The 28,000-nt window shown below is 42.0% G+C and overlaps 1 protein-coding gene and 1 long non-coding RNA gene across 9 annotated transcripts; one reads left to right on the forward strand and one right to left on the reverse strand.

Annotated features, from left to right (window-relative positions):
- Window positions 1-2: 2 nt before the first annotated feature.
- Window positions 3-28,000, reverse strand: phldb1a (pleckstrin homology-like domain, family B, member 1a). Of its 8 annotated transcripts, none has more exons than XM_046411009.1 (24): window positions 27,634-28,000; window positions 22,482-22,580; window positions 21,712-21,835; window positions 20,557-20,727; window positions 18,986-19,105; window positions 16,960-18,044; window positions 14,085-14,321; window positions 13,877-14,008; window positions 13,639-13,776; window positions 12,933-13,061; window positions 11,877-12,032; window positions 11,641-11,751; window positions 11,439-11,528; window positions 10,633-10,755; window positions 10,332-10,493; window positions 9,989-10,129; window positions 8,723-8,830; window positions 8,537-8,615; window positions 8,130-8,274; window positions 7,855-7,945; window positions 6,192-6,338; window positions 4,957-5,176; window positions 1,525-1,610; window positions 3-944 (listed from the first exon to the last, which is right to left on the reverse strand). In XM_046411009.1, exons 2-24 carry the CDS (start codon window positions 22,539-22,541, stop codon window positions 804-806), a joined length of 3,996 nt encoding a protein of 1,331 aa, XP_046266965.1. In that variant the 5' UTR covers window positions 22,542-22,580; window positions 27,634-28,000; the 3' UTR covers window positions 3-803. The 8 variants fall into 8 exon arrangements, with proteins under 8 accessions (XP_046266965.1, XP_046266963.1, XP_046266964.1 ...); XM_046411007.1 differs by lacking the exon at window positions 27,634-28,000 and adding an exon at window positions 26,425-27,063; XM_046411008.1 differs by lacking the exon at window positions 27,634-28,000 and adding an exon at window positions 24,453-26,396.
- On the forward strand, window positions 4,148-6,795 carry LOC124070787. Its single transcript, XR_006845241.1, has 3 exons — window positions 4,148-4,272; window positions 4,582-4,667; window positions 5,068-6,795. It is a non-coding gene; the product is annotated as an uncharacterized LOC124070787 (long non-coding RNA).

Consider the following 28,000-nt stretch of genomic DNA (forward strand, 5'->3'; position numbering starts at 1 on the left):
GATGCATCATATATTTATTTATTAGATGTACATGGTAGTTTTACAATATCATTATAAGGATATAATTTATGAGTTTTGTTAAAATGTTAATAGAAGGTTTTCTTTGACATATTCAGGTGATATACAAACATACCATATTACTATTTGCCTGAATGAAAAGCCCTTGGAACAATATATAGAGCGATGTTGACATCTGTTTTGTAAAAATCTGGCAAAACATTACATAAAGTATTTGGCACCAAGTAATGTTTCATTGAATAAGTAACATATTTTAAAATATTTTAGAATATTTGCAGCTAAATTGTGTTTATTTCTTAGCGAAATGTTATGAGATTATTTTGTCATCCAAGAAGTACAAATGTATCAAAAAAGGGGGAAAAAAGCAGAGGCATTGGTTAGAGTGATAACACTGCATGCATAGATCGACTTCACTGGTGGGAACAGTTTGAGCTTATATGAAGTAAGTGTTCGTCCTGAAACCTCAGAAATGATGTTATCGCTGTTATCGTTTAGGTGACAGAAGGTGATTAGTTGAGAACTCCCCATAGGTCCGTTGGCAGGTTGCTCAAAGTGTTTTCCTTCTGGCAGCACCTTACAGGTAAATACAAATGCACCTTTGTCATGACTAAACCCTCATTTGCTCAAAGGCATCGGGCGTTTTACAAGAGCCTCAGATTATTTATCTCTTCAAATGTCCATCCGTTACAGACACCATCAGGCTGTGTGTTTTCCACTCCAGCTCTGCCTCCGTCCGGGAGCAGGAGTCTGGATGTCATCCTCCAAATCTGTCACCCAGTGGTCCCTCAGCTCATGAACTGCGTGTACCCCTCGGCACCCGTTACTATGACATCCATCCAGATCCTCATGGCCTCCGGGGACGGGGCCACCATGTAGTAGAGGCGGTCGTGGGTTTTCACGCAGAAGGTCAAAGATGGGTTGGGGCTCTGGAGGATTACAGGAAGAGGGGGAGACTTTTTATTCCAAAGGCTGCAAGCTGCACCTGTTGCATCTTTTTCCTCAGAAATTTGTCAACACAAAAGAACAGATAACAGACTCCAAAATTCAAAAGAAGAAAAAACAAGAGTCCAGTCCAATATTTCCAATTGAAAGTAGTCCCACTCTCCTGTAACATCGACACCCAATTTGACAGCAGCGCGTTTACAGCATCACTTGTGACAATGTTTTCAGGTAAAATAAAATGTGAGTGACTGCAAAGATGTTGCTCTGTTCCAAGATGAGTATAATGTATCATTTCAAATAAAAGTACACTTGCTGAAATGAAGTTTATTATGGGAAATTGTTAGAGCAAATCAAGCTCATTACTTATAAATGTTCTTTATTAAATATAGAATCAGCATTTTGAAATACTGAACACATTTTTTTTCAATGTAAATACATAACATTTTGGAATTAAAATCTTCAGATTTTATTTCACTATATTTATTGATAAAGTAAAAAAATGAGAAACAGCCATGCAAAATAGGGTTATAAAATCACAGTTGAAGTTTTGAATGAAAAGGTTACCTTGGTGGCGCTGCGAAGGTGATCGTAATAAACCTCCTCTATCGCCTGAAAGTAAATGAGTCCTTTCAGCTTGGTCTCATGCTTGTCTGAGAGGAGAAACAGAAAAAAAAAAAAAACATATTAAGATACATTACATTATGTCTCCTACTGATGCAAGACCTCTGTCAGCCCGAGCAGGAGACGGCACAATCAGCCAGTGATGTGGGGAAACATTTCATGTTTGTTTTTGGTCAAATAATAACAGACAGTTTTTTAAAATATGAGTCTTGGGCCCAGGGTCACACCTGTAGAGAAGTACAGCAGAGATACTTTTCTGTCTCAAAACATGTGGTCTTACATTCTCAATCACATTTGAGTCATTTTTCCCTGAAATATGAGCAAACAGAGATGAATTTGAAACATCAAAATAAACAGTGAAAGCAAATGTCTTTATACTCCTAAAATATAGAAATATTAGAAATAAATATTGCCGAAAACGATATAAGAATATTTTTTTGTGAAACACAGAAAATGTAAAACCCATAACTAGTCAGTTATTGAGTCTGAGCAGAAATCCATGTGGACGAAGGATCAGGCAAAGTAAAAGTTGTACATTCAAAGGACCTGAGACTTGACTTGTAAACAAACCACGCAGACAAAATATACTTTTCCTCAGGAAGCTTGGCCAAAATGATGTCACAAATTGCAAATTAATTTTACTAGCACCGCTTCAAAACCATCAAAGATTCATTTTATATTCTAATGAAAATATGTGATTCACCATCATTTGTCTTAAATGTCCTTCTTGAGCCAAATACTTTGAGACAAACTGTGGTCTGCCTCTTCTATGAGGGACAACTTGAATGAAAACAATTCAGCGGTGAATATCAGATATACTTGAGTGGATTGTTAGTTATAACGTAATTAGCTTACTTAGAATTTGTTATATTTTTTATATTAATTAAAACTATTCTTAATCTTGGTAGTTTGCACAAAAGATCAGATCCTGTCATAAAAATAAGTTTGTAGAGGAAGTAAAAAATATGAACTTAAATACAGATGGAGAGAACAGACACAAAAACAAGAAGAAAGGTGTTAACTCTTTTTCCCAGCAACACATAACCCATGAATAGGTATGAGCAGCACTGTGTCAGAGGAAAAGTTAATTAAAAGTGCAAGTCTATTTCGAGCTATGCCTGAAGTCTTTAGCACCCTATTAATTTGACTTGTTTTCTTCAGTTGTACTTTGCCTCTGTGGTTTTTTAGTCTTTTCCCTGCCAGCGAGGTTCACTTCTTGAGATCTGCTGTAAATCTTAAAAAGAAATGCCTCTATTTTGTGTATGAGATTTGAGCTTTCAGGTCTACATTTCCCCTCAGGCAGGTCAGACCTTCTGTCCGGTCTTTTCGATTGCTCTTCTCTATTCACAGAGTATCCTTAAGCCTTTTAAAGTCACTCCCCACTGAGGTGCTTGGTAGTTAGGGAAACCTGTGGATGAAGCTCAGCGGACACAGTGGTTGGACTGACGGGTTTCTTTGGGGCTAAACTACAGGCGTTTAAGTGTAGAGGAGACTTTTCTCACAACTAAGATTAGTTGTCTTCAAATAAAATCAGTTTGAAGTGATTACGCTGGAGCGCCCGGCTAAGAAACAAACATCCAGCAACAATTAAAGGTCTTTAAAATACGTCTGACACTTTCTCTTGCTTTTCTTTTTCCATAAGTCAAATCTGCTTAGTAATGAGATAAATGTTTTTGAAATGTGAGTTTCGTTTTATTAGTCACGAACAAGCCAGGAGCTAGCCTCCTCCCCGAGAAAAACACATCTTGAGAAAGTATTGCATCTTATTTCATCACCATCATCATCATCATCTTCGTCAGGAGTAAGAGGGTGAAAAGGCTAGGCAAGTGAGTGGAGAGAGAAGAGCAAAGAGAACAGAGGCGACAGTAATGAAAATATCCTTGGATTCTATTTTGAACTTGATTGTAAAATAATGTCCCAAAAACACACTCTATTATTCAGAAAACTGTTCTGGTTTCAAAGTCAGGGGACAGTCTGATAGACGTGAATTATGAACTGACTTTGGCTCTAACACACAAGCACAAGGCGGAAAATCACACTTAGCGCAGCTTTAATTTGTTAGCCCCTTTGTTGGTTCCAGATGAATGATGCTGGCTTGGACAAAAGTCGAGTTTTACTGAAAAACACAACAAAGAGAGCGAGGGGTGCACTCTTCAGAACAACTTCAGCACTGCTGTCGGCTGGGCTGAATAAATCAGGTCTAAGCCTGGTGTACATCAACTTTTATAACTTCTGAATTAATATACGAGCAGATTCTTATGACAGCACATTGGCTTCATTTAATCTGAAGCTCATGAAGTTTGAGACTTAAATTGGACAAGGAGAACTTGAACCCAACAGGATCCTTTATAGTGAATCCAAAAGGTTAGTACTGCTATTAGTCCTTCATCCTGTGAAGTCCAGCCATTGAGTAGACATAACACAAGCTGTAACTTGAGACTTCTTAGGCATAAGAAAAGTTTTACTACTTAAGTTGCTCTCTATTTACAAATTAACAAATTTTGAAATGGACTTTGAGATGTAGTGTTTGTGGCTCTAAAGAAAGCCAAGTCCACAGAGCGCAGTCAGCTGCTCCAAACCTACTAGAAAGACATCTGGTTAAACACCACATGTGTAGTGTATCGCCTCACCGGTCACAGTAAATGTTTTTATAGTGGACATACCAAGTACGACTGAAAGATGAGAGAGAAGGTGAGTAATGGAGGCCTTATCTGGCTATGAATGAGGAAACAGTTTATGAACCCGATTTATAAACATAACCTTTTTTAATGGCACACATAGACGGGACTTTGAGGGATCTTTCAGTCGATCTTTCAGTCTAACGTCATTGTGATATCTGTTGTCTGTATTTGTCCGTCTATTTAGAGCACCAGGTTTAAATATGTGAGTTTACTGTGATTGCCTTGATGGAGAACCTGTAAACTCTTCTGCATTTTAATCAATGAAGGATCACACAATTCTTCTCATTGCTCTGAAGAACATTTTTTTTTCTGTGATCAGTTTATTCACGTTCGAGAGCACCTTGAGGATCCCTGGCCTTGTTGCATGTGAAACTGAGTGAGCACCTGCCTTCTTCACTTGTCTTGGTAATAAATTTGCAAATGTTGAACTTTAATTAATGTTTTCCGAACCAGGCACTCACCTCAGAATGTATTTTTACATTACATATAAACTGAAGTCCACAAGATTTTTCAGTTCAAACAACTGAGGATTGTTTTAATTTGTGTCTGTGTGTGACTGAATCATCATGCAAACTTGTGATTTATCTTCTGGTCTCTCTGGAAAATCAGTAAGACTTTCTGAGTAGTGAAAGCTCAGGCAGCAGATGAACCAATAATCCTTCGTATCATGCATGAAATGTCGCTGTATCCTCACCCACGTAGTAAGAGAAGTTCCTCTTGAGACGGTCAAAAACGAACCAGCGTTTCTTCCACGATTTGATTTTGCCACCCATCTTTACCAGGTGTCCCTTGCACATCTTTTCAGTGAGGATGACATAGGGGCAGGTGTCTATGCTGTGTCCAGACGACTCCACGTGGGCACGCAAGTCAAACTCCTCTTTACGGTTCGGCAGATAGCGCGTCATTGGACGGGCCTGTGAAGAAACAGTTTCATACAGCTTCAATGCCGCTAACCAAGTGCAGTGAGAAAGACGTGGGGGGAAACAGAAGGGCTGTTTTAAGTTTTCTGGGCCAAGTTAAGATTCAGATGTTTCAGACTGCAGTTTTGTGTTTTATACCTGTAGCCCGTATAAAAAATTAACATGTGAGGATATACAAGACCTGTCTGACGTATTTTAATTTATGTTTTAAAACATGAGACTTCTGATTTCAAATCTCAAGTCAAATCAGATCTCAATTCTGAATTTTTGTGACTTAAACCTGCAATCATTTTTGTGTGTTTGGCTACCTGGGAGCAGTGGAGACAAGCATGCAAACATTTGTCACAAAGCAACACATGCTGTCATTTGGAGTTATGGTCGCCAGCTTTGTCTGCAGTTTGGTGCTGAGCAGGCAGTGTGTGTTGGGTTTTGAATGCGGAAGCTGAAAATGACGCTAACGAGAGCAAACCAAAACAGTAAAACTGCATCAGTAAAACCAAAACGATGAGCTAAAAGACACTAGCAGGCTCTTTTGAGCTGTGGGGAAATGAGTTGGGTTAAAAATTGTACATTAGGTTCATTAAAAAATATTGACTACAACAGCTTATGTCGGACTCAAGAACAAAGACAACTCTGAAGATAAGTGGAACAAGGTGTGTCTGTTATTTGATATTTGATGGTGTTTGTTTGCTTGCAGTGCTCATACCACAGAGAACTACTAATTAAATACACTCAGTCAAGATTAAAGCTTTAATTATGTGTACATTATATATTTTGTACAACCCCCCCATCCATTTTCTCTCTGTTCTTCCTCTCACCCTCTCCACTCTCCTATCTGTTGTCTCCCCTTTCTCTCCCTTTCCTGGCAATCTTTGATCTTCCCATATACCCAGCCTCTCTTTAGTGTCTCGCCTCTCATCCTCTCCCCCAAGTCTCCCGTCCCCTCCTCCCTCCTCCCTCCTCCTCTCTCTTCTTCCCGCCGCCCGTCTCCTCCCGCTGCTCCACTGACCTGGGAGAAGTGTTTCTCTCTCATCTTCACCTCCTCCTCCACCAGCCTCTGCCTGTGGGCCGTCTCATCCTGAAGCCTCCTCTCGGCCTCCTCTCGCCTCCTCCGCTCCTCCTCCAACATCTGCCGCCGAGCCTGCACCTCCCTCTCCTGGGAGCGTCGGGAGAGGAGACAGAGGAACAGATGGAGAGAAGAGAGGAAAAAAAAATAAGACAGGGGGAAAAAGTGAGACGGGGACAATATGTAAATTTTAGGCAAATATTGCAATACAAAGTGAACGACTGTCAGAAGAGGCACAGGAGAATTCAAGTCCCAATCCAGGGTTTTGTAAAATATATCCCTTAAGTCTGTATATAGAAGGGCAAGCTTTGCTGATGTAAAATGATCCTTTGCAGCTTTCAGATACTTACATACAGGTCTACTTTGTTTCAGCATGTAGAAATGATACAAAGGTAAACAAAGTTCATTTCACCACCTCTGAGCTGAGTGATCACTTTGAGAATGACATACTGTGATATTTCAAAGCTACCGTTCATCAACGTTCAGTGGAAGCTGTATGTAATCATATCATTACTGCTTTACAAAATGTGTGGTGCAAATTAAAGACTGATTTTTTTTTTATTATTATTGCATTTGTTAAGTTTTTTTCTGATGAAATGTATAGCACTGTAACTTTTGAATGTCTATTGCACTGAGCATCGACTGTGATTATTTCATACAACCTCGATTCCAAAAAAAAGTGATAAATCTGTTAGACATATACTCCATTAAAAGCTGTACAAAGACAATATATTTAATTATTTACCTCATCAACTTCATTGATTTGCTTAAATATATGTTTGTCCTGAATTTCCTGAAAGCAACACATTTCCAAAAAGTTGACAGGGACAGCAAAAGACTGGAAAAGTTGTGTACTGCTCTAAATACACATTTGGAACATTCAATAGGAAAACAGGGTCATCGGTAACAGGTGATGGGATCATGGCTGCGTATGAAAGGGACGTCCTCGAAAGCTTCAGTCGTTCACAGGCGAGGATGGGGCGAGTTTCACCGCTTTGACAAATATGTGATTGTACTTCATGGGAAGGTTATTATAAGGGTTCAGGAACACTTTGGAACACTGCCGTTGGTAAACACAGCTCATTTGAGATTTTTTTTATTATTATTTACATTTTACACAGTTCCTATCTATTTTGGAATCAGGATTGTATGTGATTTTCATACATTAGTCATATCATAACAAAATTATATTGTGTGAATTTATCCATATTGCCCAGTTCTAACAACAGCATTCGTTATTCCAGATACCTTCTGGTCTTCCACTTGAAACTATGAATGTAAGTGATCATTGTTTTCATTATTGATCAATATGCTAAGTATTCTCTTCGTGCTTGTTTTATTCAGCCAACAAGCCCAAAGATATTCAGCTCAATGTCATGACACAGAAACCAACTCATTTCAAATGTGATTTTTTTTTGTCATGTTTGCTTGAAAACTGGTGGAATAATTAGTTGATTATGATTAATGTAGTTATTATAATTTTCGGGCACTCAACTGTTTTCAATAATTGACTTTACTTGAAACCGTAAATGAAGTGATGGGATAAGTGGTGATAACTGACGTCCAGTAAAGTCAAAACTCTGCAGCGCTAAACCTGGGAACTCACTCGGGTCTCAATCAGCCTGGCTTTCTCCTGCTGCGCCTCCTTCAGCATCTTCTCCATCTCTTCTATCCTCTGGGCCTCTAACCCACAGGCGCTACAACACACAGAGGAAAGGAGCGTGTGATAAACCAACAGACGCTTGGAAACCAAACACTGAAAACAGGATATGAAGACAAAGGCTTCATGAAGAGCAGTAAACTGAACAGAGTCTAGTGACCCCTCTCCTGAGAGACGGGGCAGACTTGAGTGTTCCCATGGAAACAGCGCTAGTCTCTCACCTTTCTGGGGTACAGGCGGAGTTGCCGGTGGAGACACTGGTCTCCATGCTGTCTGAGCTCTCCAGGCTGAGGGTGTCGTACGCTTGGCTGCCACTCGGTGGCGACTGATGGTGCAGGATGGAGTGATGGATGGTGGGAGACAGATCTGTGCAGTCAGACAGCGAGCAGAGACAGCTGTCACAGGCTTACAGTGCCCTCTATTGATAGTGCCAGGTCATTGCTACGAGTTGATTTGAATTAGATCAGATCACCAAAACAGAGCTGACCCATAGACTTTAAAGAGTCTGTAGTCTTCCCCCATGCTCCACAATATGTGACCACATCTCTCCTTTGTAGACTTTGATCTGTTTAAAAGTTGGGAATGCCTGCCACCAGTATGTTCAGCATGTGAGATGTGACTCCAGTACCTTTACTCTGCAGGGCCAACTGCCTCCTGGAGTCCATGTCTAATGGGTTTGACATCTCCCTCAGCATTAACTGTAACCCCTGAAAAGTACATAATAAGTATCACACACACACATGTGTTTACATAGATAGATAGATAGATAGATAGATAGATAGATAGATAGATAGATAGTGAGAGATATGCTCACCTTGGTGGATGCATTTTTGTCATGAGCAACACCACTAGAAGGTGTCATGGCTGCAGTGCTGCATGATGCTGCCAGTCCAACTTCACCATCTGATTTGGATTTCAATAGCTGAGAGAAGAAGGATCAGATCATTAATTCATCACGTTCCTCTCTTCTACACTCTTTTCTTCCTGTGTAGGGAAGATGAAGAAGTAGTTTTGAGGTCCTTTCCATTTTCGGCTCATTTAGACCTTTACTCCACTACATTTATTTTATAATATTAGTTACTTGCTATTTTGCAAATTCAGATTAATAGTACAAAATAAAATCACTAAATGACTTATATGACTTTATTGATCCATCCATCCATCCATTTTCTATACCGCTTATCCGTCAGGGTCGCGGGGGAGCTGGAGCCTATCCCAGCTGACTACGGGCGAGAGGCGGGGTACAGCCTGGACTGGTCGCCAGTCAATTGCAGGGCCAACACACAAAGACAGACAACCACACACTCTCACACTCACACCTAGGGGCAATTTAGAGTAGCCAATTAATCTAATGTGCATGTTTTTGGTATTGTGGGAGGAAGCCGGAGTACCCGGAGAAAACCCACGCAGGCACAGGGAGAACATGCAAACTCCACATAGAAGGGCCCAGACCGGGATTCGAACCTGGAACCCTCTTGCTATGAGGCGACAGTGCTAACCACTGCACCACCGTGCCGCCCAACTTTATTGATCCCTGGGGGAAATTCACAAAACAAAGTAACTACATTTAGCTCCAGCTTTACCAGATACAAAATGAGTACTTTTACTTTAGTACATTTTCATGTTAAAACTTTAGTGCTTTTACTCAAGAGAAAGTCATAAGTTTTTCTTCCACCTCTGCACACTCAGAAGTACATAAAGTCTGACTATTGAAAACTAACTCATCTGAACAAATGAACTAGATTATGATGCCTTTGAAGCTATATTTTTATTTAAATATGATCCCAAAGCTCCATATGTATATAGTCTTATCTCAGTCTGACTCTCCGGTTTATTACAAATGGTTGGCAGCAGGAAAGGTTTCACAGACTATCCCACCTTTTGTCCACTAGAGGGACTCCTAGTCATAGGAATATGGATAGTTGAGTGGCTTTTGAGAGGGTCATATAGAGATTCTGCAGTTTGAGACTGAGACAGTGTGTTGGCAGTACATCTGGCCTGCTTAAAGTGCCCTTTAGCAAGCAAGATACTGAATTCAACATAACACAAAGCAGCGAGGGAGAAAGAACTGAGAATTTACCTGCCCCTGTCGGCGTGTGGAAAAAGACTTTGCAGGCAGTGGTGGTGGACATGACTCAGGCTCTCCGGCAGCCATGATGTCCTGGTACCAGCGCTCAAGGTTAATAGGCGGCATTGCATTCCTGCGCAGCTCAGGCTGACTCTGAGGTGATGAAAAGCATCCAGCCAAAGGAGAGGGAGCCAGTACAGCACCAGCATCAGTGACAGAAGCCACAAGCAGAAATACATTCTCGTAGCAAAATCAAGCTGCTTTGGAAATCACAGTTTTCCAGTAGAACAAAACACTGAAATGGTGTTGTCAGTTACCAAAATGGGACTCTGCCAATTAGGGAACAACAACAAACCTGTGCAGAGAGAAAGGTGGAAGGACCACATGCTGTAGTGTGGCATGACAAGGTGGATTGGGAGGAGGAGGAGAGTTGGAATGATGGAATAGAGGCGGAAGAGGAGCGATCAATTCTCTGCATCCCAAAGATCTGGCTTAACTGACTGACTGTGATGTACTCCTTCACACGGATACACAGGTAAACAAGACACACAGAGACATTTACAGGACAGGGAGAGAGAATAAAGTGGAGAAGGAAGTTAAGAAGCCGTCAGAGAAACATATGAGAGAGTATGGCAGAGAGCAGGCAGGGTGTCTACCTCACACGGCAGAGTTGGAGCTACAGCGAGGGAGAGGCAGTGGAGAGCAGCAGGGGAAGAAGAGCGAGGCTGCATGGAAGCATTTCCATACATCTTATAGACATCAGAGAGCCTGAGGTACTCCTACATCAACAGCCAAACACAGGGATAAGGAAGCTGAAGATTGCAATAGTCAACACTTACAAAAGTCATGCAAGGATGCCCAAAGCAAACATGTGGGCAACACAACACACTGGATCTATGTTTTGAAACTGGTATGGATTACAGTCTCTTTGTGGTTTAAACACCCCGCAGGTTGTCTTCTGTGTATTTTTTTTCATCGGATTATGGACAATTCTCCACAAATGCTACAGATATAGATAGTATAACTATAAAATCTGGGGAATGTACAAACCTCAAACAAACATATCTACAGAAAGGCAAAAACGTGACCTACCAACATACACGCTGCAAACTTGCTCATGTTTGTCAGTATTTGCTAACACGCCATCATTCCCCAGATTTCTTATTGTAGGAACTTCACCACAGGCATTAAGGATTCATTAGGTTTTGTTAGAAAAAGGATTTCATTGAGATTTACCTCTTGTAGCCTAACAGGAAGGAGTTCAGGGGAGGGCAAGTGAGAGGAGGAGAAGGAGGCAGAGGAGAGACAGGGGCTATGAGGAGGACCGTCCTCATAAACAAGGTCAGGTTCACTGATATGAAGAAAATCCTGTTCAAAAAGTTCATCTAAGTTAAAAAAAATCTGCTTGGAAGGAAGTTTTCACTATTCCTCAGGTTGTGACACCACGTCTCATCCTCCTCACCTCTTTCATGCTGCTGTCGGGCTTTGGGAAGTTCCTCCCTCCAGTCACAGTGAGGTACCTCTTCTCCAGGGCACACAACCTTTCTAACTCCTTAAAGGCAGAACCAACATACACATACTTGTCATAACCACGGGCATGCCATGCATCACTTAATTAAACACATGCCTCCTGTATAGGCAGTTACTAACAGCTAAAGACAGACCTCGTGCACCAGCTGCAGAGTCAGTGTCCTGTCTTTAGCCATCTTCTCACAGTCTCGAGCTGCCTGTAAACCCAACTGCTTCACCTGAGCTTCCAGAGCACCCATCTTCTCCTGCAAATCAACATGCACAATTTAGTCATGTCATGCTGGCACATGATCTCCTGTCATCCATCATATTTTTCACACACACACACACACACAAATATATGCGTTTTCTGTTATACACGCATGCACACCTTCCTCTTTGCCACTCTGCAGTGATATTCGGCTTGTTCTTGGAAAAGCTGCGAGCTCTGAGTCTCCTTCTTCTCCTCCAGACTGCTCTCCTCCTCCAGCTGGCAAAACTCCAGCTCCTCAAACTGCTTGGTCCCAACTTCCAGAGCTTCAGTTTTCTGTCCGCAGACAGATATACATGCAGGTTATTGTGGTGGTAAGAGGTAAAGTATTTGACTGTATTTGATATTTCTCCTGTTATTAACAAAATCCCATGTAAACACCAAAACTTGATATATTTGTTCCCTCAAATGACACGTTCTTCCTTATGATGAACACAGGAACAGCTGTTATAAATACTCCCCAGGGCTTGAAAATAGTCCCCACACAAATGCACTGTTTACTCTGAGTAACATTTACTAAAAACAATTGTGCAATTGTGACCTAAATTTGAAGATTTCCCTTTTTGGTTACAAATGATGCTTCCACAGATGGGGCTGGAGAGGTGAGAGACATTGTTGGCTTTGGTGGTTTTATTATATAACTTTGTTTTATTTATAACTTTGTTCAAAATAAGACTCAAACTCAAACACCAGCCTTATCCTTTAATGTCCCTGATGAAATAGCCAAAATATCATACAGTCAAAACTGACAGTGCTCTGCCTATAAACATTAACTGTGTGGGTGTACATTTAGTTATTTGTGGTAAAAGGCATGCAAATTTTAGAGCAAAGCTGTTAATGTCATTATTTATTATTACTATTTGCATTTGCCATTTCAGGCATCCAGAATGAGGGAATAGCAGAGATTAAGCAGCAGTTTAAAAATTGCTGCTGGAGCAGCAGAAGCCTTGGTGACTGTTTAGTCACACTTACAAATGGCACTGACACAATATATCTTATGTTTAGATAATGAAGGGCGACAGCAGAAAAAGAGGAAATGCGCAGTCTGCAGATCTATGAGTGGCTCAAAACAGATTCAGGGTCACGCTCGCAGCCGTTTCTTTGCAGATCATACAGTACTGTGGTATTTGTTATAACTCACTGTTGCCAGCCAGTGGGCTGCGTGAGAACACTGACCCTGCTGAGCTGCTCCTGTAACTGTTCCCTTAGAGACAAGGGGCACTTATCAAACTGCCTCTTCAGCTCATTGTACTCATTCCTCTGCTTTTCCAGGACCTTCCGCTCAGCCGACACATTAGCCCTCCCCTAAAAACACATAAAAACACACACATGTACGCACAATTGGGTACACGTTCATGCGCGCACACGCACACACACACACACACACACACACACACACACACACCAACCCATGGAGAAACAAAAACAAAACAAAAAAATCACAGACAACTCAAATCCATGCAACCAAAGCTTTATAGCTAAAAGGCTGATGCAGTTAAAGTATTAGAGAAGTGAAGCAGAGGTTAGGTTGGCAGCAGAGTTAGGTGTGGGACACATTTCGTCGAAAAATCTAAAGGTGGTGTATATGCATATCTGACTCAACGTTTTAGTGCTGGTCACATCCAGCTAAAAGGTGTTTTTGTCTTTTTAAACACAAGAGCTGATGGAAATTTCAGTGTGAAGACAGTTTGTGCTTTGAGTTTAAGAACAAACAGCTAATACATGAGCAGTGCAAGTCAGTCCAGGCTCTACAGATACTGTACATCTAAACTGTTGAAGAGTGAGCTTTTATATGTGGGAACATGTCCAACCTTCACGTGCAGTAGCTCTGAACAAACTGACAGCATTTGCTGCTTCACATGGTTTTGTCCTGAGCGCTCACCTTGTCTTTCTCTTTCTGGGTGGCCTTGTCCAGCTGGCTGAGTTTGAGCTGCAGCTGGGAGATGATTTCATTTTCAGCCTCCACCTGTTCCTGCTCTGCTTGTCTCTCCGCCTGCAGCAGAGCCTGCTCCATCTCCACCTGGAGACAAATATGGAGTCAGAGTCTGTTAACCACAGAGAGAACACACAAGCTAAAATATCATATTTCATCAACACTATCTGCTGGTGTGTGTGTTGACCTCCTGTTTGGTCTCTTGTAGCTGCAGCTCCAGTTCACTAACTCTTTGCTTCAAGTCATCAACCCTGGCCAAGATTCTGCTCCTCTCCTCCTCCAGGTAAACCTGCTCCTGACCGGCTAACGGCTCATCACACTGAGGGCAGATGAAAGCACTTTCTGAAAAGGTTCATAATCTGAGGAAAACACAGACAACATGAAGTGTTTATTACCTCTTGATGTGTGCTCTCTGTGCTACTGGACTCCTCTCTCTGGGTTTCCTCATCATTCTCTTTGGCCCTCTGGGGTCTGTCTAGTCCCTGAAGAGACATCCCCCCTCCTGTGTCCAAGTAGGATCCCGTAGGGCCCCCTATCAGCCCACTCCTCACCACTTCAGCCAGATCCACGGCGCTGTCCTCATCATTATACTCTGCACAAAGGTTGAGGATGGTCTCCAGCCTCTGGCGCTCCTATAGCAGAGACGTGACATGTAAACACATTGTTCTACATTATAGATCGTATTGCAGATCGGCTTCAAGTGTCCTTGTGTGACATTGTCCCACTTAGGCAGCTGTCCTTCAGCCAGGCACTGGCATGAGACAACTGTAACCTGATAGCAGGAAGGCAGAAGCTGATGTAGTTTGTCTCTCAGGAGGGGGGTTCATAGTAAAACCCGTCAGAGATAGAGCTGTTTACAAAAACAGAATCTGACAGACTATGATAACTGTAAATGAGAGACATAAGACGAGATTTATTTGCTGACTACTACTGTCTACGGTCGGCTTTAAACGTTGCTCTTTTTCAGATTCATTCGTTCTTCTTCTTTAATTTTCTTTATCGTGTCCTGTATTTTTTGATACAACACTTGCTTCTAGTTTGTGGCCAGTCTGTTGTGTCCCATCACTCCAAATCTGGGAGGCTTGCTTTAATCTGCCCAGATAAAAGTGCAGAATATGGAACATTAAGTAGGAGTCTGGCAAGGCCAAGAACAATTGTACCCTGTGTGTTTCTCGCTGCGGTATTGTTGTTTCTACAATCACCAGTCTACGTTTGCCTTGTATTTAAATTATACAGTAATTCTATCATGAGCATTGACTGTAACTGTAATTTATAGGCAGTTGTTTACAGCTGCACAATTCAATCCTTCATGAAAATGAGGAATGTCCCTTTGTGAACCATATTTAACTGAGCCACCTGGAGAATCAACATACTGTAATACCAAATTAAACTCCTCTATCTCATTATTTCTGAAATGTGGCAGTTTAATTACAATTTTTTTTCATGTAACTCCATAGAAATCTTCTAAATTAACCCAAATCCCTACAAAACCATCCATACTCGGTTGCAAAAAAGTAGTTTGGCCTTTTCCCAGTGAAACTGACGCTAAAAATAACTTTTCTATTACTTCTTCCTCTCTTGCTCTGCCCTTTATTTTTCCTGAGCGATAAAGTTTGTCCTGGGTTTTTAAAGTGCAGAAACATCCAGGTGGGTTCAGTGAAGTGAGATAAAAGAAAAAAGTCCTGCATAGTTGTGCCAACTGTGCCAAGCGAGCGCTGTGCCACATGTAGGGCATTCATTTCAGTGACAGGAAATCCTCTCTTTGTCTCTCATCTGTATGTCCACAATTTATCACTTTTGTGAGCTTCTTTCAAGGCTGCTGTAACGGCAAGTTGAGCTAGTCCAGGACCTCAAACATAGCTCACCAGATGCCAGCTGCTTTGTCATTAAAACTACCTTGTGTGGGAATATGCATCTTTTAAACATAACTGTAGCAGAAATAACAGGAAGTATAGAGGTGCTGTCATATGATGGAGTTTCAAGACTACTAATCCAGGACCCCTTACATTGTATGGTAATAGTTCTACATTTTGGAAAATATGCTTCATATATCTTGCTGAGAGAAAGACGAGAAGAATAAAAAGTCAAATGTGAAACAGATGTCAAACTAATGTGGATGCCAATGTGTTTACTGAGGTTTTTCACCTGTTGGTTATCTATGTCATGCGTGTGTGTGTGTGTGTGTGTCCTATGTGTATTTTACTGCTTAAACATATTAGCTAAACTGTATTATCATCATTCTGTATTTTCCAAGTGCCAACAACATAGCACAACATTGCTATGTTTTACAGAAAAAAAATTAAACCTAAATGTTAAATCATTTTCTTTGTGATACTGATCACAAGCAAAAACACTCAACACATCCTTGGACCATTATCTGCAGGGTTAATGACTTACACTGCCTACACAAACATGCAACATGAACATACTGTATCCTCAGCAGTCAAACTATTCCCACTTGCATGCACGTTGTCAGTAACTCTCTTATTTGTTACCAGAAACCTTTTGGTTCCTGAAATAGTCTGTAGACGGTCAGGAATTACCCCACCCCCTCCTCTTCTTATCATCCCTTCAGCTGTCAGAGGCAACCTACGGTGGGGGCTGAAGAATGGCGGTCAAGGGGAGGGCTAATGGGTGTGGACTGAGGATGGATAACAAGTATGCAGTCTATGATCTAGCGCTGGTACAAATAAGAAAGCAGAAGCAGCTTTGAAAGTAAAAGCCACTCGTCCTTTTGATAAATATAGTCATGAGCAGTAACCAGCCACGCCTTCCACTCTGGACCTTAAGACCGGTGGAAGAATGTTCACCCCGTGTTACTCAGGCCACGTGGGCTGACGATGCCAGTAATGCTCTGGGGAGATGAGCTGGTGGCTGTATGCCAAGAGATTTAGACAAGATATCTGAATGCAGACACGATGTCTGCCATGCTAACATTCTCCACTTCATGTTCTTTAAAATCATGGTGTTCATCGACTCTATAGCATTTGTCTTGCCAAGTTTGATAATCTCATGCCTGTCCATTAATTATGGAGCCCCAACCAAGAGATGGTTAACTTGACTTAGTGTATACTGATTATTGCAGATATATACAGATCCCACCCTTACACAGGACATAGACTAAACAAAAAGCCGTAAAGGACAAATGTTTTCTTTACGAGTTCTTGAGTGAAGTTCACATCATCATCCTTATTTGGTGTGAACCTATGATACTGAATTTTCTCCTGCCGTATCTATTGTGAAATTATATCTTGAGTGCTGATCACTTACCAGTTTCTCCATTTCCTGTTCACGCAGCCTCTCCTCTCTCTGCCAGCGGTGGTATTCCAGCAAATCATTCTCGTTGTCACTGATCTCGGAGATGCTGTTTTTGCGTTCCCGAGTATATGGTTTTGTAAGACTCTGTTCCTTGCTGGAAGATCCTGACACTGTCATGCAGTTGGGCTTTTTTTGGCTATGAGGGCTAGCAGGAGGAGACAACCCAGATAGAGAATCCAGACCTGGCATGATGGAACAACCAGGGCCAGGCCTTAACTGCCTACCTCCAAGATCCTTCTCCACCTCAGAGACTGATGACGGACTTTGGGCAGACTGTGCCCTTATGGCTTCTGCTTTTGAAGGAGCTATGAGCTTGTGGGGGCGCTGGGGGCTGTTGGGGACAGGTTTAACAGTGAGGCCCTGTGAGTTGAGAGAGAAAGCCAAGCAGTGTGATCCTGGAGTCCCTTTGTTGGAGGCGTAAGAGCTGAGATTAGGAGGTTCTCTGTTGGAACCTATTGGCTCTGGAGTCCTGATCCTTTGAGGGACATCTCCATGAGACAGGGGCTGATTTCTCAAAGGACTGGGGGATCTCTTCTGTAGGGAAGAACCTCTCACTCGAGGGCTAGATGGAGCTGTCGGGGAAAATTTGATGGGGGATTGTTTGCGGCTTAGGTTAGAGTTTTCTGTGCCCTGTCCCGACCCCCCGCTAGGCAGTGTGAGGCCTGACGTGGGCTCTGCTCTTCTGTTCCTAGGAAGCCTCGGGCTCTCCTTGGCTGTCTGACCACCACTAGAACTGCTTGAGGCCACAGAGAGTGACGTCCGTGGATGGGGAATAGGAGAGCGGTTGGTATGAGTGGACCTGGCAGGTACTGGAGGGGTTTTGCTACCGAGGCTCTTGCCTAGAAAGCTGCTGCTGTTTTCGTAAATAGAGTCCTGTGTCATGGAGCCGTTTTTTCCATTGAGCATGTTTGGATGAGCGGGCTGATGAATAAGCTGTTTACCAGATACTGAGGATGATGAGATTTCTATGTTGTTGATTTTGGTTTTGCCATTTCTCGAAAGGGACTGATGGTTCCCGTTCTGGGCTCTGTAGGAGTCTGCAAAGGAAGACAGAAACACTTGGGCATGAGCATTCCTGCTGAATTAAGGACGTCGACACTTGAAAAGACAGTTGCAAAAACACACACAAACAAACACAGTGGGAGGGATCTGTCCTGTGTCATCTTTGTCATCTTTGTCCACCACCACACCTCAGGTCAGTGCTGTAGACCCATAAAAAGAAAAATACACACGCTTGAACATGTTTTTGACAGCATATTCACACACAGTGTCTCTGTGGCTCACTTTAAATAGTGAAACATGTCTTGGGGCCCATGTTCTCCTGTATGAGGGATGTTTTGCTCCTCTGTTCTGTTGTAATCCTCCAGGGATCTGGAGCTGCTAAATATAAAAGCTGCTGTCGCGTACCTCATTCAGAGCTGATGAAATCAGGGCCTGGTCAGGAAAGAGTGGGCCATACACACTGGGTAGGGTGTGGTGGCTCTCACTGTACTGTTCAGGCACAGACAGCCAAACCAGTAAGGTCAGAGGAGAATGGATTCAAAATATCATGAACATCAAAAGGCAACAGTCACAGCAAGCAATGGGCAGGGATAAAATAACATTATCTCACTGTAACTGTGAAAAGAAAATGTTACAACAATGCTCTATCACAATGGGGTCACACCTTGAGCAAAAACCACAGATTTAAATGAACCAGATCACAATGTAGGCCACAGATAATTAGTCCTATACAAGCTATTTCTGCATCCAGTCAAGGATGTTGGCCAGTATTTCAGTCAAACTTTACTGTGACTGTGACTAAATGTCATCAGCAAAAGCATTTGCTCTGTCCACAACACTCGAGGAAACTGTACAGCCTTCATATACACAGTTGTCACTGACCAGCTTATTTCTGTATGCAGTGAGTATGAGCATGAACTGTGTGTTTTTCACTACAATCTGGGGTGTTGCAGAATTATCAAAGCAGGATCTTTACCTGTTGGATGTTGAGTTCTTGTGGTGTTTGCTCCTCCAGGCAGCATGCTCTTCATCCGCAGGGCCTCCTCAGGATGGTTGAAGCGGAAAAAGGCAGACTGGCCAAAACACAGCATGCACCCTGCCAGGAGAGAAGACCGTGGACCAACCATAAATTATTGCTGATTCAGTGTTGTTTTGCTTTGTTCAAATTTAAGCATTACTAACTGTAAACCATTCAACTAATTCTAGTTAAAATGTGACACAAAATCACTTTTTCAGTGGCTTACCTAACAGGTCTATAATGGCTGCAGTTACTAGATTGCACAGGCTATATTACATGTGCCGTGTCTTTGCAAACAATTTGCAAAGCCATCCTGGTGAACTGCATTAAATTCTTAACGTCTATCAAACAATTGTTTTGTGAGATTTATCTTAACATTGAAAGTAAACCACATTTCAGCTTGTGGCATGTAGTTAAATGAATAAAATAATGTGAAGACTGACAGCAAGCAGTAGTCAATCACGAGAGAAGAAACAGGAATTGTAAAGTGTGAAACAGATGTGGCAAAGAGCTAAACAAACCTACTCGTGGTTATATGTGTCGTGGCAGTACTCAGTCTCCTAAACAGTAGGGAGTGTATTGACTGACATAAATGAACTGACTAACTCACATGTAATTAACCAGTAAATGAAATCAACTCGTTGTTCTTTCCCTGCATTTCCGGTGGCTTTTGAGAATTCCTGATATGTTCCCTGAGAGTCACACGCTGAATTTATGTTTCCAGTTATGGATATTCCAAAGGGGGTTTAATATTTACTTCATCCTTCAAAGTCAAGTCAAAGGTCCATGTGGCTGTGGCATTGTTCCTTATGATATACATGAAGCAGTTTCCTCCCTTCCAGAGTTGTATTATTCAGGATTTCTTGACGCGTCCCTTGAATGAGGCAAAGCCTGAAGTATTCTTGTTCAGCAGCTGCTGCCTCCACACACACACACCGGCTGATCACCCGGCTTCAAATGACATTCTGGTGTAGCTGCTGGCTGGGATCCCATGGAGAGGGGACTGAAGGGGGTGGGACTCTTATGCCTTTTTTATGGTAAGTATGCGTGTTAGTGGAAAAACATGGGACTCTTTTGACTGTTTTGTTTGTGTAAAGTTGGTTTATGCAAGTGTATGTAATACTGCACTACATTTAGCATTTTAATCTGCTGAGTATACATCAGTGTGATTTCACAGATAATCAGTGTACATCATGCTGACGCCAAACAGGTGCAATGTTGACCACAAACAAGCTCTAAACATCACACACAGTTGAGGCTGATGGGAATGTCAGCATCAGCGTCAATTAGTTTTGCAGGTATTAAGTAATAAACTAAAGTGATGGACGGGCGCATTTGAATTTTGACCCAGTGATGTCTCAACAAATGGTGGACCAACCAGCTGGCTGATCAGCAGTGTCAATCTCACTTGCATGTCACGTATAAGCATTAATGTCCTTCTCACTTATAATCATTTGCAAAGAAGAAAATGAGACAGTTAAAACCAATAATAATATTACAGCAGTCATTTAATCCTGCGACAGGTCTACCTTGTGTCAGGCGATATGGTTTGCTGATGGGAAGCCCATCTACAGAGCACTGGTTTCCACATGGGTACAAGGTGATGCTGCCTGCTTTGTTTTCAATGTAGCAGTGCTTAGCTGCAATGCCGTGGCCCTGCAGAGGAATATCTGTCCCCTCGCTGCCCAGCGTGGTTCTCCCTGCAATGACAAACATTTCCTCAGCTTCAGTTACAGGAGATTCGTGTGGACCAGAGGATATATCTGTGAAGTATTCTTAGGTTGTGGTTCAAAGCCAGAGGTGACCGGTGTCATCTCAGAGGTCAAGGCCATGTGGGCAGATTCACAAGCAAAGTCAGCATGTGATTTCATGCTGAACAGAAGATGTCAGTCTCAAGAGATACACTGGCAGATGAAAGGCATCTTGTCAAAGAGAATTAACATAACCACCACCAAATTACAACACATTAAATAGTTAATGTGTTGTAATTTGATTATCAGTTATATTTATATGAGTGCCTGAGTGCATAAGATTTAACTCCACACAAACACATGTGCTATTTAATCTTATGTGATGGCCCAGACAAGATGGAGCACAAAGAAAATCCCAGAAGGCTTTTCTCTGGAGCGCTACGTTCACACCCTCTCTGCGGCGTCTAGACTCAGTGGAAGGCAGATGGTGGAAGAAAATCACAGACAAGGGAACAGCCACAACTGAGGCACATAATGAGAAACAACAACACGGTTAGAAGGTAATGTGTCATCAGTTTTTGTCACTACATCACTCGAGACAAGTCGTGCCTCTCACTTATTAAAGAATAACTGACTCAAAAAATCTGCTTATGGCAGTGTCTTCACTGACAATAGCATGGATTACAGATCCTACAGTCAGTACAGAGATGTCTGGACTTATACAATGTTTAAGTGTATGATTATGTCATCTTTTCTGGTCATATTAGCTTAATTATGGTAATGGACTGCATCAGGCTATTCAGCAAGCTATTAATGAGGTTTGAAAGGGTCCATTCAACAAGAGCAAAAAAATATCTTTAAATAAGTACTGCATAACTTTGGTGTGCACACACATATCGTTTTCAGTTATTGCTCTGTGATGAGCACAATGTATTTTACATTTGAACAAACCCACCCACACACACACACACACACACACACAAAGGTCTTCACCTTCCAGTAGTGGCAGCAAAGTGATGGCAGTGCTCAAGCGTCCACTTCCCAAACTAACCAGGTGGGGGCGCTCTGCCTGGACTTTCAGGGACTTGCCTGTTTCAATCAGGTCTAAAGGAGTGCTCTGTCAAAACATAATCAGTGGTAACAAAGTCAATCCACCATCCTGACACCATTAAGTCACTAAGACTGTGAAGTTGCACTACAGAGTCTGAACACCAGGTGAATTGGGTATCAGTGAAAACCCATGAAGGAATAATTAAACAGCAAAAGATAAATGTTAAAATGCTCAAACACTAAGTCCAGTTTATGAACTTGAACTTTAACAACTGAATAAGATACACAAATTAGGAAAACAGAGAAAAGACAGAATATGTTAATCTGATGAACCAACACTGGGATGGAGAGGCCAGTTCTGAAAACATCCAGATTTTGATCTTGGAAATAACCTCATGTACAACCCAATTGTCTGTCTACAGCTGGAAGACTGAACATGGTATGATTTTAATTAATTATTCAGCATTTGATTCAAAACCAGACTTGTAAAAAATAACAAGGAACAGAGAAATTAGACTCCATATCAGAGACACAGATCATAGAAATAATCTTAAATTTTTACAAAAATCGTTCACTTCTCACTTAGGTTGCGTAACACTGACTCACAGCTGATACTGATCGCAAGTAAGTCAGTTTCACATGATTTAGCATACCAGTTGAATCGGCTGTAAACGGTCCTTGACTCTGATCTAAGAAATGAGTGAATAACTCACCTGTAAGACCTGATGTGTCTGACGCTCATGTTCCACTTTATTCCTGCTCATGCGCTCCATGTCGGCTGTACTGTCAGAATTATCTGACACATGAAGATCCTGAAGCAAACACACACACAGAGAGAGAGAGAGAGAGAGGGAAGGAGGGAGCAGCAGGGCATGAATGGGACTCTGGGAATACTGCTACTACAGTTGTACTACAATGTGAACAGTGCTTTCCTTAGAAACCTTCTGGCCCACTTCTAAGCCCATGTGACCAAACTATTATAGTGGGTAATTGTCTGTTCAGAACTAGTGACACAAAGCAATCCATCAAGAAAGCTGCCATTGAGTTATGCCAGTGTAAGGAAGATGACTGATTTTACACATTTGACAACAAGCATTTGTTATCAGAAATGTACTTCTGAGATGGAGCATAAGGTGTGAATGAGCTCTGCAGGTGGTGTGCAAATTAGAGGTTAGATCAAGATTCCTTCATGACTCACTGTGACTCACACACAGGTCTTACAAACACAAACACAAACAAACTCAATGTTTGCAGACAGATGCTGCAGATTAGATCCAGCTGTGTGCTCATCAGCGCTCACATCAGACAAGAGGGAAACAACAGTCTGCGAGGACCAGACAGACCTCAAACAATCACACACAGACTCATAAGCAGCACAGATGACTCACCATATTTTTCTGTTAAAAGCTGCTATGCATGTCTTTCACTAACACCCACATGAGCCTCTTGTCCTGGCAACAATTAAGTGTCAGCTTAGCATTCCATGCAAAATGGAAATAGACACAATTGCATACTATCTGTATTATTTGTCTACCACAGACCAAGCTTACATTACTGCATGTCATGTCTGACTGTTGAGGTGCACATTTCCATTAATTCATTAATTTCGGCTCATTAAGGAACTAACCGATGTAGTGTCTCAATAAGTTTTAGTGGTTATAATTTTGAAACCATACCGGAGGGATTAACACCAACTTTCTAAAAGATATTCCCTCATTTATTATTTTTATGTTGTTGGACAGAGCTGTCAGTCTGTCAAAAATAGTCAGTCAGTTATTTTTACCCTCAAACCATTTCTCATTATTTATTTCTTTTTCCTTTAATTTCTCACCACTGTTTGAAGCAGGAAATGAAAGCATCAGCCCATTCATACACCAACACATGACGCTTGAGCTCTTTGTCATTCCATGCTGACATCACTGATCATTTAAAATTCTTGCAAAAATAGCCAAAAACCATCCATGACTGCTTGTGCTCCAAGTTTAGCCGCAAGTAAGACAAGAGGGCGTTCTATCAGCATCTGATGTCACTCCAGACAAAGCCGCTGGGTGAAATCGCACATATCTGACAATCACATCCAGTGTGTGAGTCTCAGAGGACCCAGTGACGTGGAGAACACACCGTCCCCTCTGTTCAGCGCTGACACTGGACCCCTCTCGCCTCCGCTGTCAGCCCACTGACTGTCAACACTGGCCCTCTTTGAGCCACGCACTCAGACACAGGACAGGAGAGTGGGCAGGGTAATGTGTCTCTGGCTGTCTGACTCACTCACACACACACATGCACACACATGGTCCTACTCCCACAAACCTCAGTGATTTAGTGTACACACCCAGGCCGGAGAACAGTTTTAAAGCTCACAAATGCAGGGCCTTCCACAGTAACCTGTCATTATGGGGGCAGTTATGCCCTTCATAGTTGCCATGAGCTTCTGAAAATAGACACCACCAGCCACACAGTCTGGGCTTCTACTTTTAAAGAGAAATGATTTCTGCTGAGAGTGAACACTGACAAAGAAAAATGTACATTTAAAATGATGAATAAAATTGAAGTAAGTAAGTAAGTTTTTATCTCTACAGCACTGTTTAAAACACAGAGTTACAAAGTGCCTCACATAAAGAAAACACAATAAAAACAAACACAGTCAACAGTTCCCTCACTTCATGGAGACATGCAGCTCTTACCATTTCTCTATTCTTAGCGAGTCCAGACAACAGCTACATCCATGAGTTTGTCTGAAGTTTGTTAATCCATAGAGCAGTGTCCACATTGTTGTTTATGTCTTGCTCCTACCTGTTTTCATTCACTCTCTGGGCTGCTCTGCTATTTCCCTCCTCCCAACCCCTTCTCCTCCCCATCTCGGTGCAGAGTTACATCCACAACTTGCAGCAGAGGGGGAAACAGCATCGGCATTTTTTTCCCATTTAGAAAATAAACTCTAGGAGGAAAGAACTTCAACTCCGGTTTTAAAAACGCTGGGTCAAAGTTCAGATCCTCAGACAGTCTCTGAGATGCATTGGCTCCTGCAGGGTTTCCATTGATTTGGATATCAGATGGACCACACCTGTTGATCAGAGGAGGCTGCAAACTAAGCCCTGCAGTGCAGTGAGTCTCCTCAGCATTGTGTATTGGTAAAGCAGGTGTTGACAGTCTGATCCTAGGAGGAAATAAAACATGGTGTAGGAGTAGGAGGTGGAACTTCCTGCTCTGAGCTCTGTGCCACTGATGTAAACTGTAGAGTGGGTATTTCCACTCTGGAAAACTGCTGACCAACAATTTATGAGAATATGACTAAGCATGGTGGACTATAATGTATCCACTGTGCTTGATACATCAACGATGATGAGATAGAGAAACACTATGTTCCACAGGAAGAGCGCAAACACATGTGAGCCATCTTTCCAGCCGTCTCACAGGAACGATATGGCCCAGAGTCAGAGAGAGTGAAAGAGAGTGGGAGAAAGACTCTGCTATTGATCTCTCAAGGCTTTTCCCATGGTCGGGGGCCAGAGAGGAGATGGAGGAAATGAAGCAGATGATGAGTCACTAAGGAAAATGAAAACAAACAAACAGAGGCAGCTAAGTAACCAGATGGACTCGGAGCAAAGTCTGCAGAGAGGGCTGATGCTCTGAGTCAGTCGCCCTCTCATCCGTGATGTGGAAGTTACAGCTGAGGGCACAAAAAAGTTGCAGAATGTCCTTTAAATAGTGATTTTGTGTGTAGATTAGTCACTCCAGCTTCTGCAAACTAAGTAACAGAATAAAATATGATGAGTGTCCAGGCCAAAATCTAGTTTACAAAAGCACATAATTCAACATATTGATGATTTTGATCTTATTGTTGTGTCACATTTTACGTTATCAACTGGAGCAAATGCACGAGTGAGGCTGAAAAATAAGGATGCTGCTTTTTACCAGTCCAGTAGCATTAGCATTAGCATTAAGGTTGTGACTTAAAAGATTATTAACACTGTGTGTAGTAATATTTCGGTGAAAAGATTCTCAGTCGCCCAGGTCATAGTATATCTAAACTCTATCCGAAAGCAACTGGACTTGCCTGAAGACGTTTTCACCTCTCATCCAAGAGGCTTCTTCAAGTATTTCAAGCAAATCGAAGTGCCCTTGGATAGCGTTTAGATATTAAGACAGAGATTTGTGAAAGAGGTTGTTAAATCTATGAGAAATTATTTTCTTTTAAATTTTGCCTCCAACTTCTAACACATTGGACTGGACAGTTGAACTGAACAAAATAAGCCAGATGGAATAAGAATGAATATTAATGTCTATTTGCCTTCTGATGTTGATTGCTAGCCAATACAATGACCTAATGCAATGTTGTTTTCCCTGTACGTGGTCTTGGTTTTAAACTTGAACTGACTGGAGAGATGCCTCAGCATTCGAACAGGTTATGATCGTTGAGGGAGGATGATAAATGTTCAGCGCTACTGGAAGACAATTTCTTCCAGGCCTTGAGTTATGTGTCTGGTGAAAGGTTCAGGTTGCTTTTGTGCCCTGTAGATACACACTGTTCCATACTGTCTAATCTGACCTGTGGAGCAGATGTCTCGACACGACCTGACAGTAGACAGGTGAAGGCAGGCAAAAGGTATAAAAATGCTTGAGCAGAAAACAGTAAGACAGATAGAAGCAGTTTACCTCCATGCAGCTGAGGACTGCGTGGGAGTCTGATGAGGAACAGCTTTCCACTTCCTTCTCGTATGTTAAGTCAGGTACTACAGTCAGCACTTCCTCTCGGGCTGTGCACAAATCCTGCTCCTTCCACTAAGTTTGACAGGCCAAAACATCACCTTTACCCTAACCTCGACCTTCTGTTTGAGGAATTCTGCATGAGACACTCAACTCAAGACGAGACAGACCCTCGTCCTGAGGGCGGAAGAGATAAACGACTGATTCCCAGATGGGTTACACAGATTATCAACATCTACAGAGAAGACTCACATAGTTGCAGGGATAACACAGTCGTATTTTTGTAACTAACTCATGTCTGTGGCACACATGAATCCTATTTAAATTTTCTGATTTGCTCTGCTTGGTATGACACCCACATATTGCAACAATCATCACAAAGTACAGAAAGTACCAGCTTACTTCATGTGATCAGCCAAATAAGCCACAAGCCCAAATGAACCAGACCGCCTGAAGAAGAACAACAACAGGAAGCTGCTGATATTCCCAAACCCTTATTCGGAGTCTCCCACCAAACAGATGTGCTGTTTCCTTTTGAACATCTGCCCAGTTGGCTCAGTGTCTCAAATACGCATTCACTCATGTGCATTGAGTGAATACAAATTTAAAATGCAAACTGGTTGTAATGAAGTTTTACCTGTTCGTCCCAGTCACTCAAACATTCACCACACTGGAAGCTTTTTGGCATTTTGATGTTAAAAATATACTCACTCAGACACTTGTGCACCTCCTGCTCCTAACAGGAAAACACTTCATCAGCTGGTAATTTCAACAAAATACATAACTAACCAAATGAGTCCCAGAGGCAGCCTGATCTCACACGCCAATAAAAGTGTCCATTCACAGCCCGGGCTCTCTGTGAAACCAGATGACTTCCACCTGCTCTGACTGCTCTGCATTATTTGTTATAAATGGGCATGAAGACAATGATAAATGATGACAAAAATGATAATGAAAGCGTGTAAAATCTCACACACATAGTGCACTGTGAGTGAGAAATCACTGGGTCAAATTAGGCTGTACACCATGAGTGTAAACTGCCACAATAGCCTCATTATCTCCCTCTATCTGGCTCTCACTTATTCTTTCTCTCAACACACACACACACACACACACACACACCATCAAGCACAAGCAAATATTTTTGTTTCTCATTACCAGAGCTGGCCAGGAACATCTTCTTGTCTGTGGAATGATTCAGTCCAAAGATTAAAAACATCTTCCAAACTCTTCACAAGAAAGGTCTCCCATTTCTCTGCGCCAGGATGGAAATATGCTGTCAGCCGGTCAGTGCTGTTGGAATAGTAAAACATTCAGTGCATCCACATACATCTTTACGCTGGGTCCACCCCTCTTTCCAGTCCTTTTTCTCTCCCCACTTATCATGCCTTTGTATCTCACATTGCTCTGTGATTCACACAAGACAGATTTGCTCTCTAGATCTCTGGATGTTCCTACATGTACAGACAAAACCCAGTGCTTATTTAGTAACTCAAACAATCTTTCGTTTTAGTATCCATGAGCT

The sequence above is a fragment of the Scatophagus argus genome, chromosome 14 (assembly GCF_020382885.2).
Source record: "Scatophagus argus isolate fScaArg1 chromosome 14, fScaArg1.pri, whole genome shotgun sequence".
In the NCBI taxonomy this organism is placed as follows: Eukaryota; Metazoa; Chordata; class Actinopteri; family Scatophagidae; genus Scatophagus; species Scatophagus argus.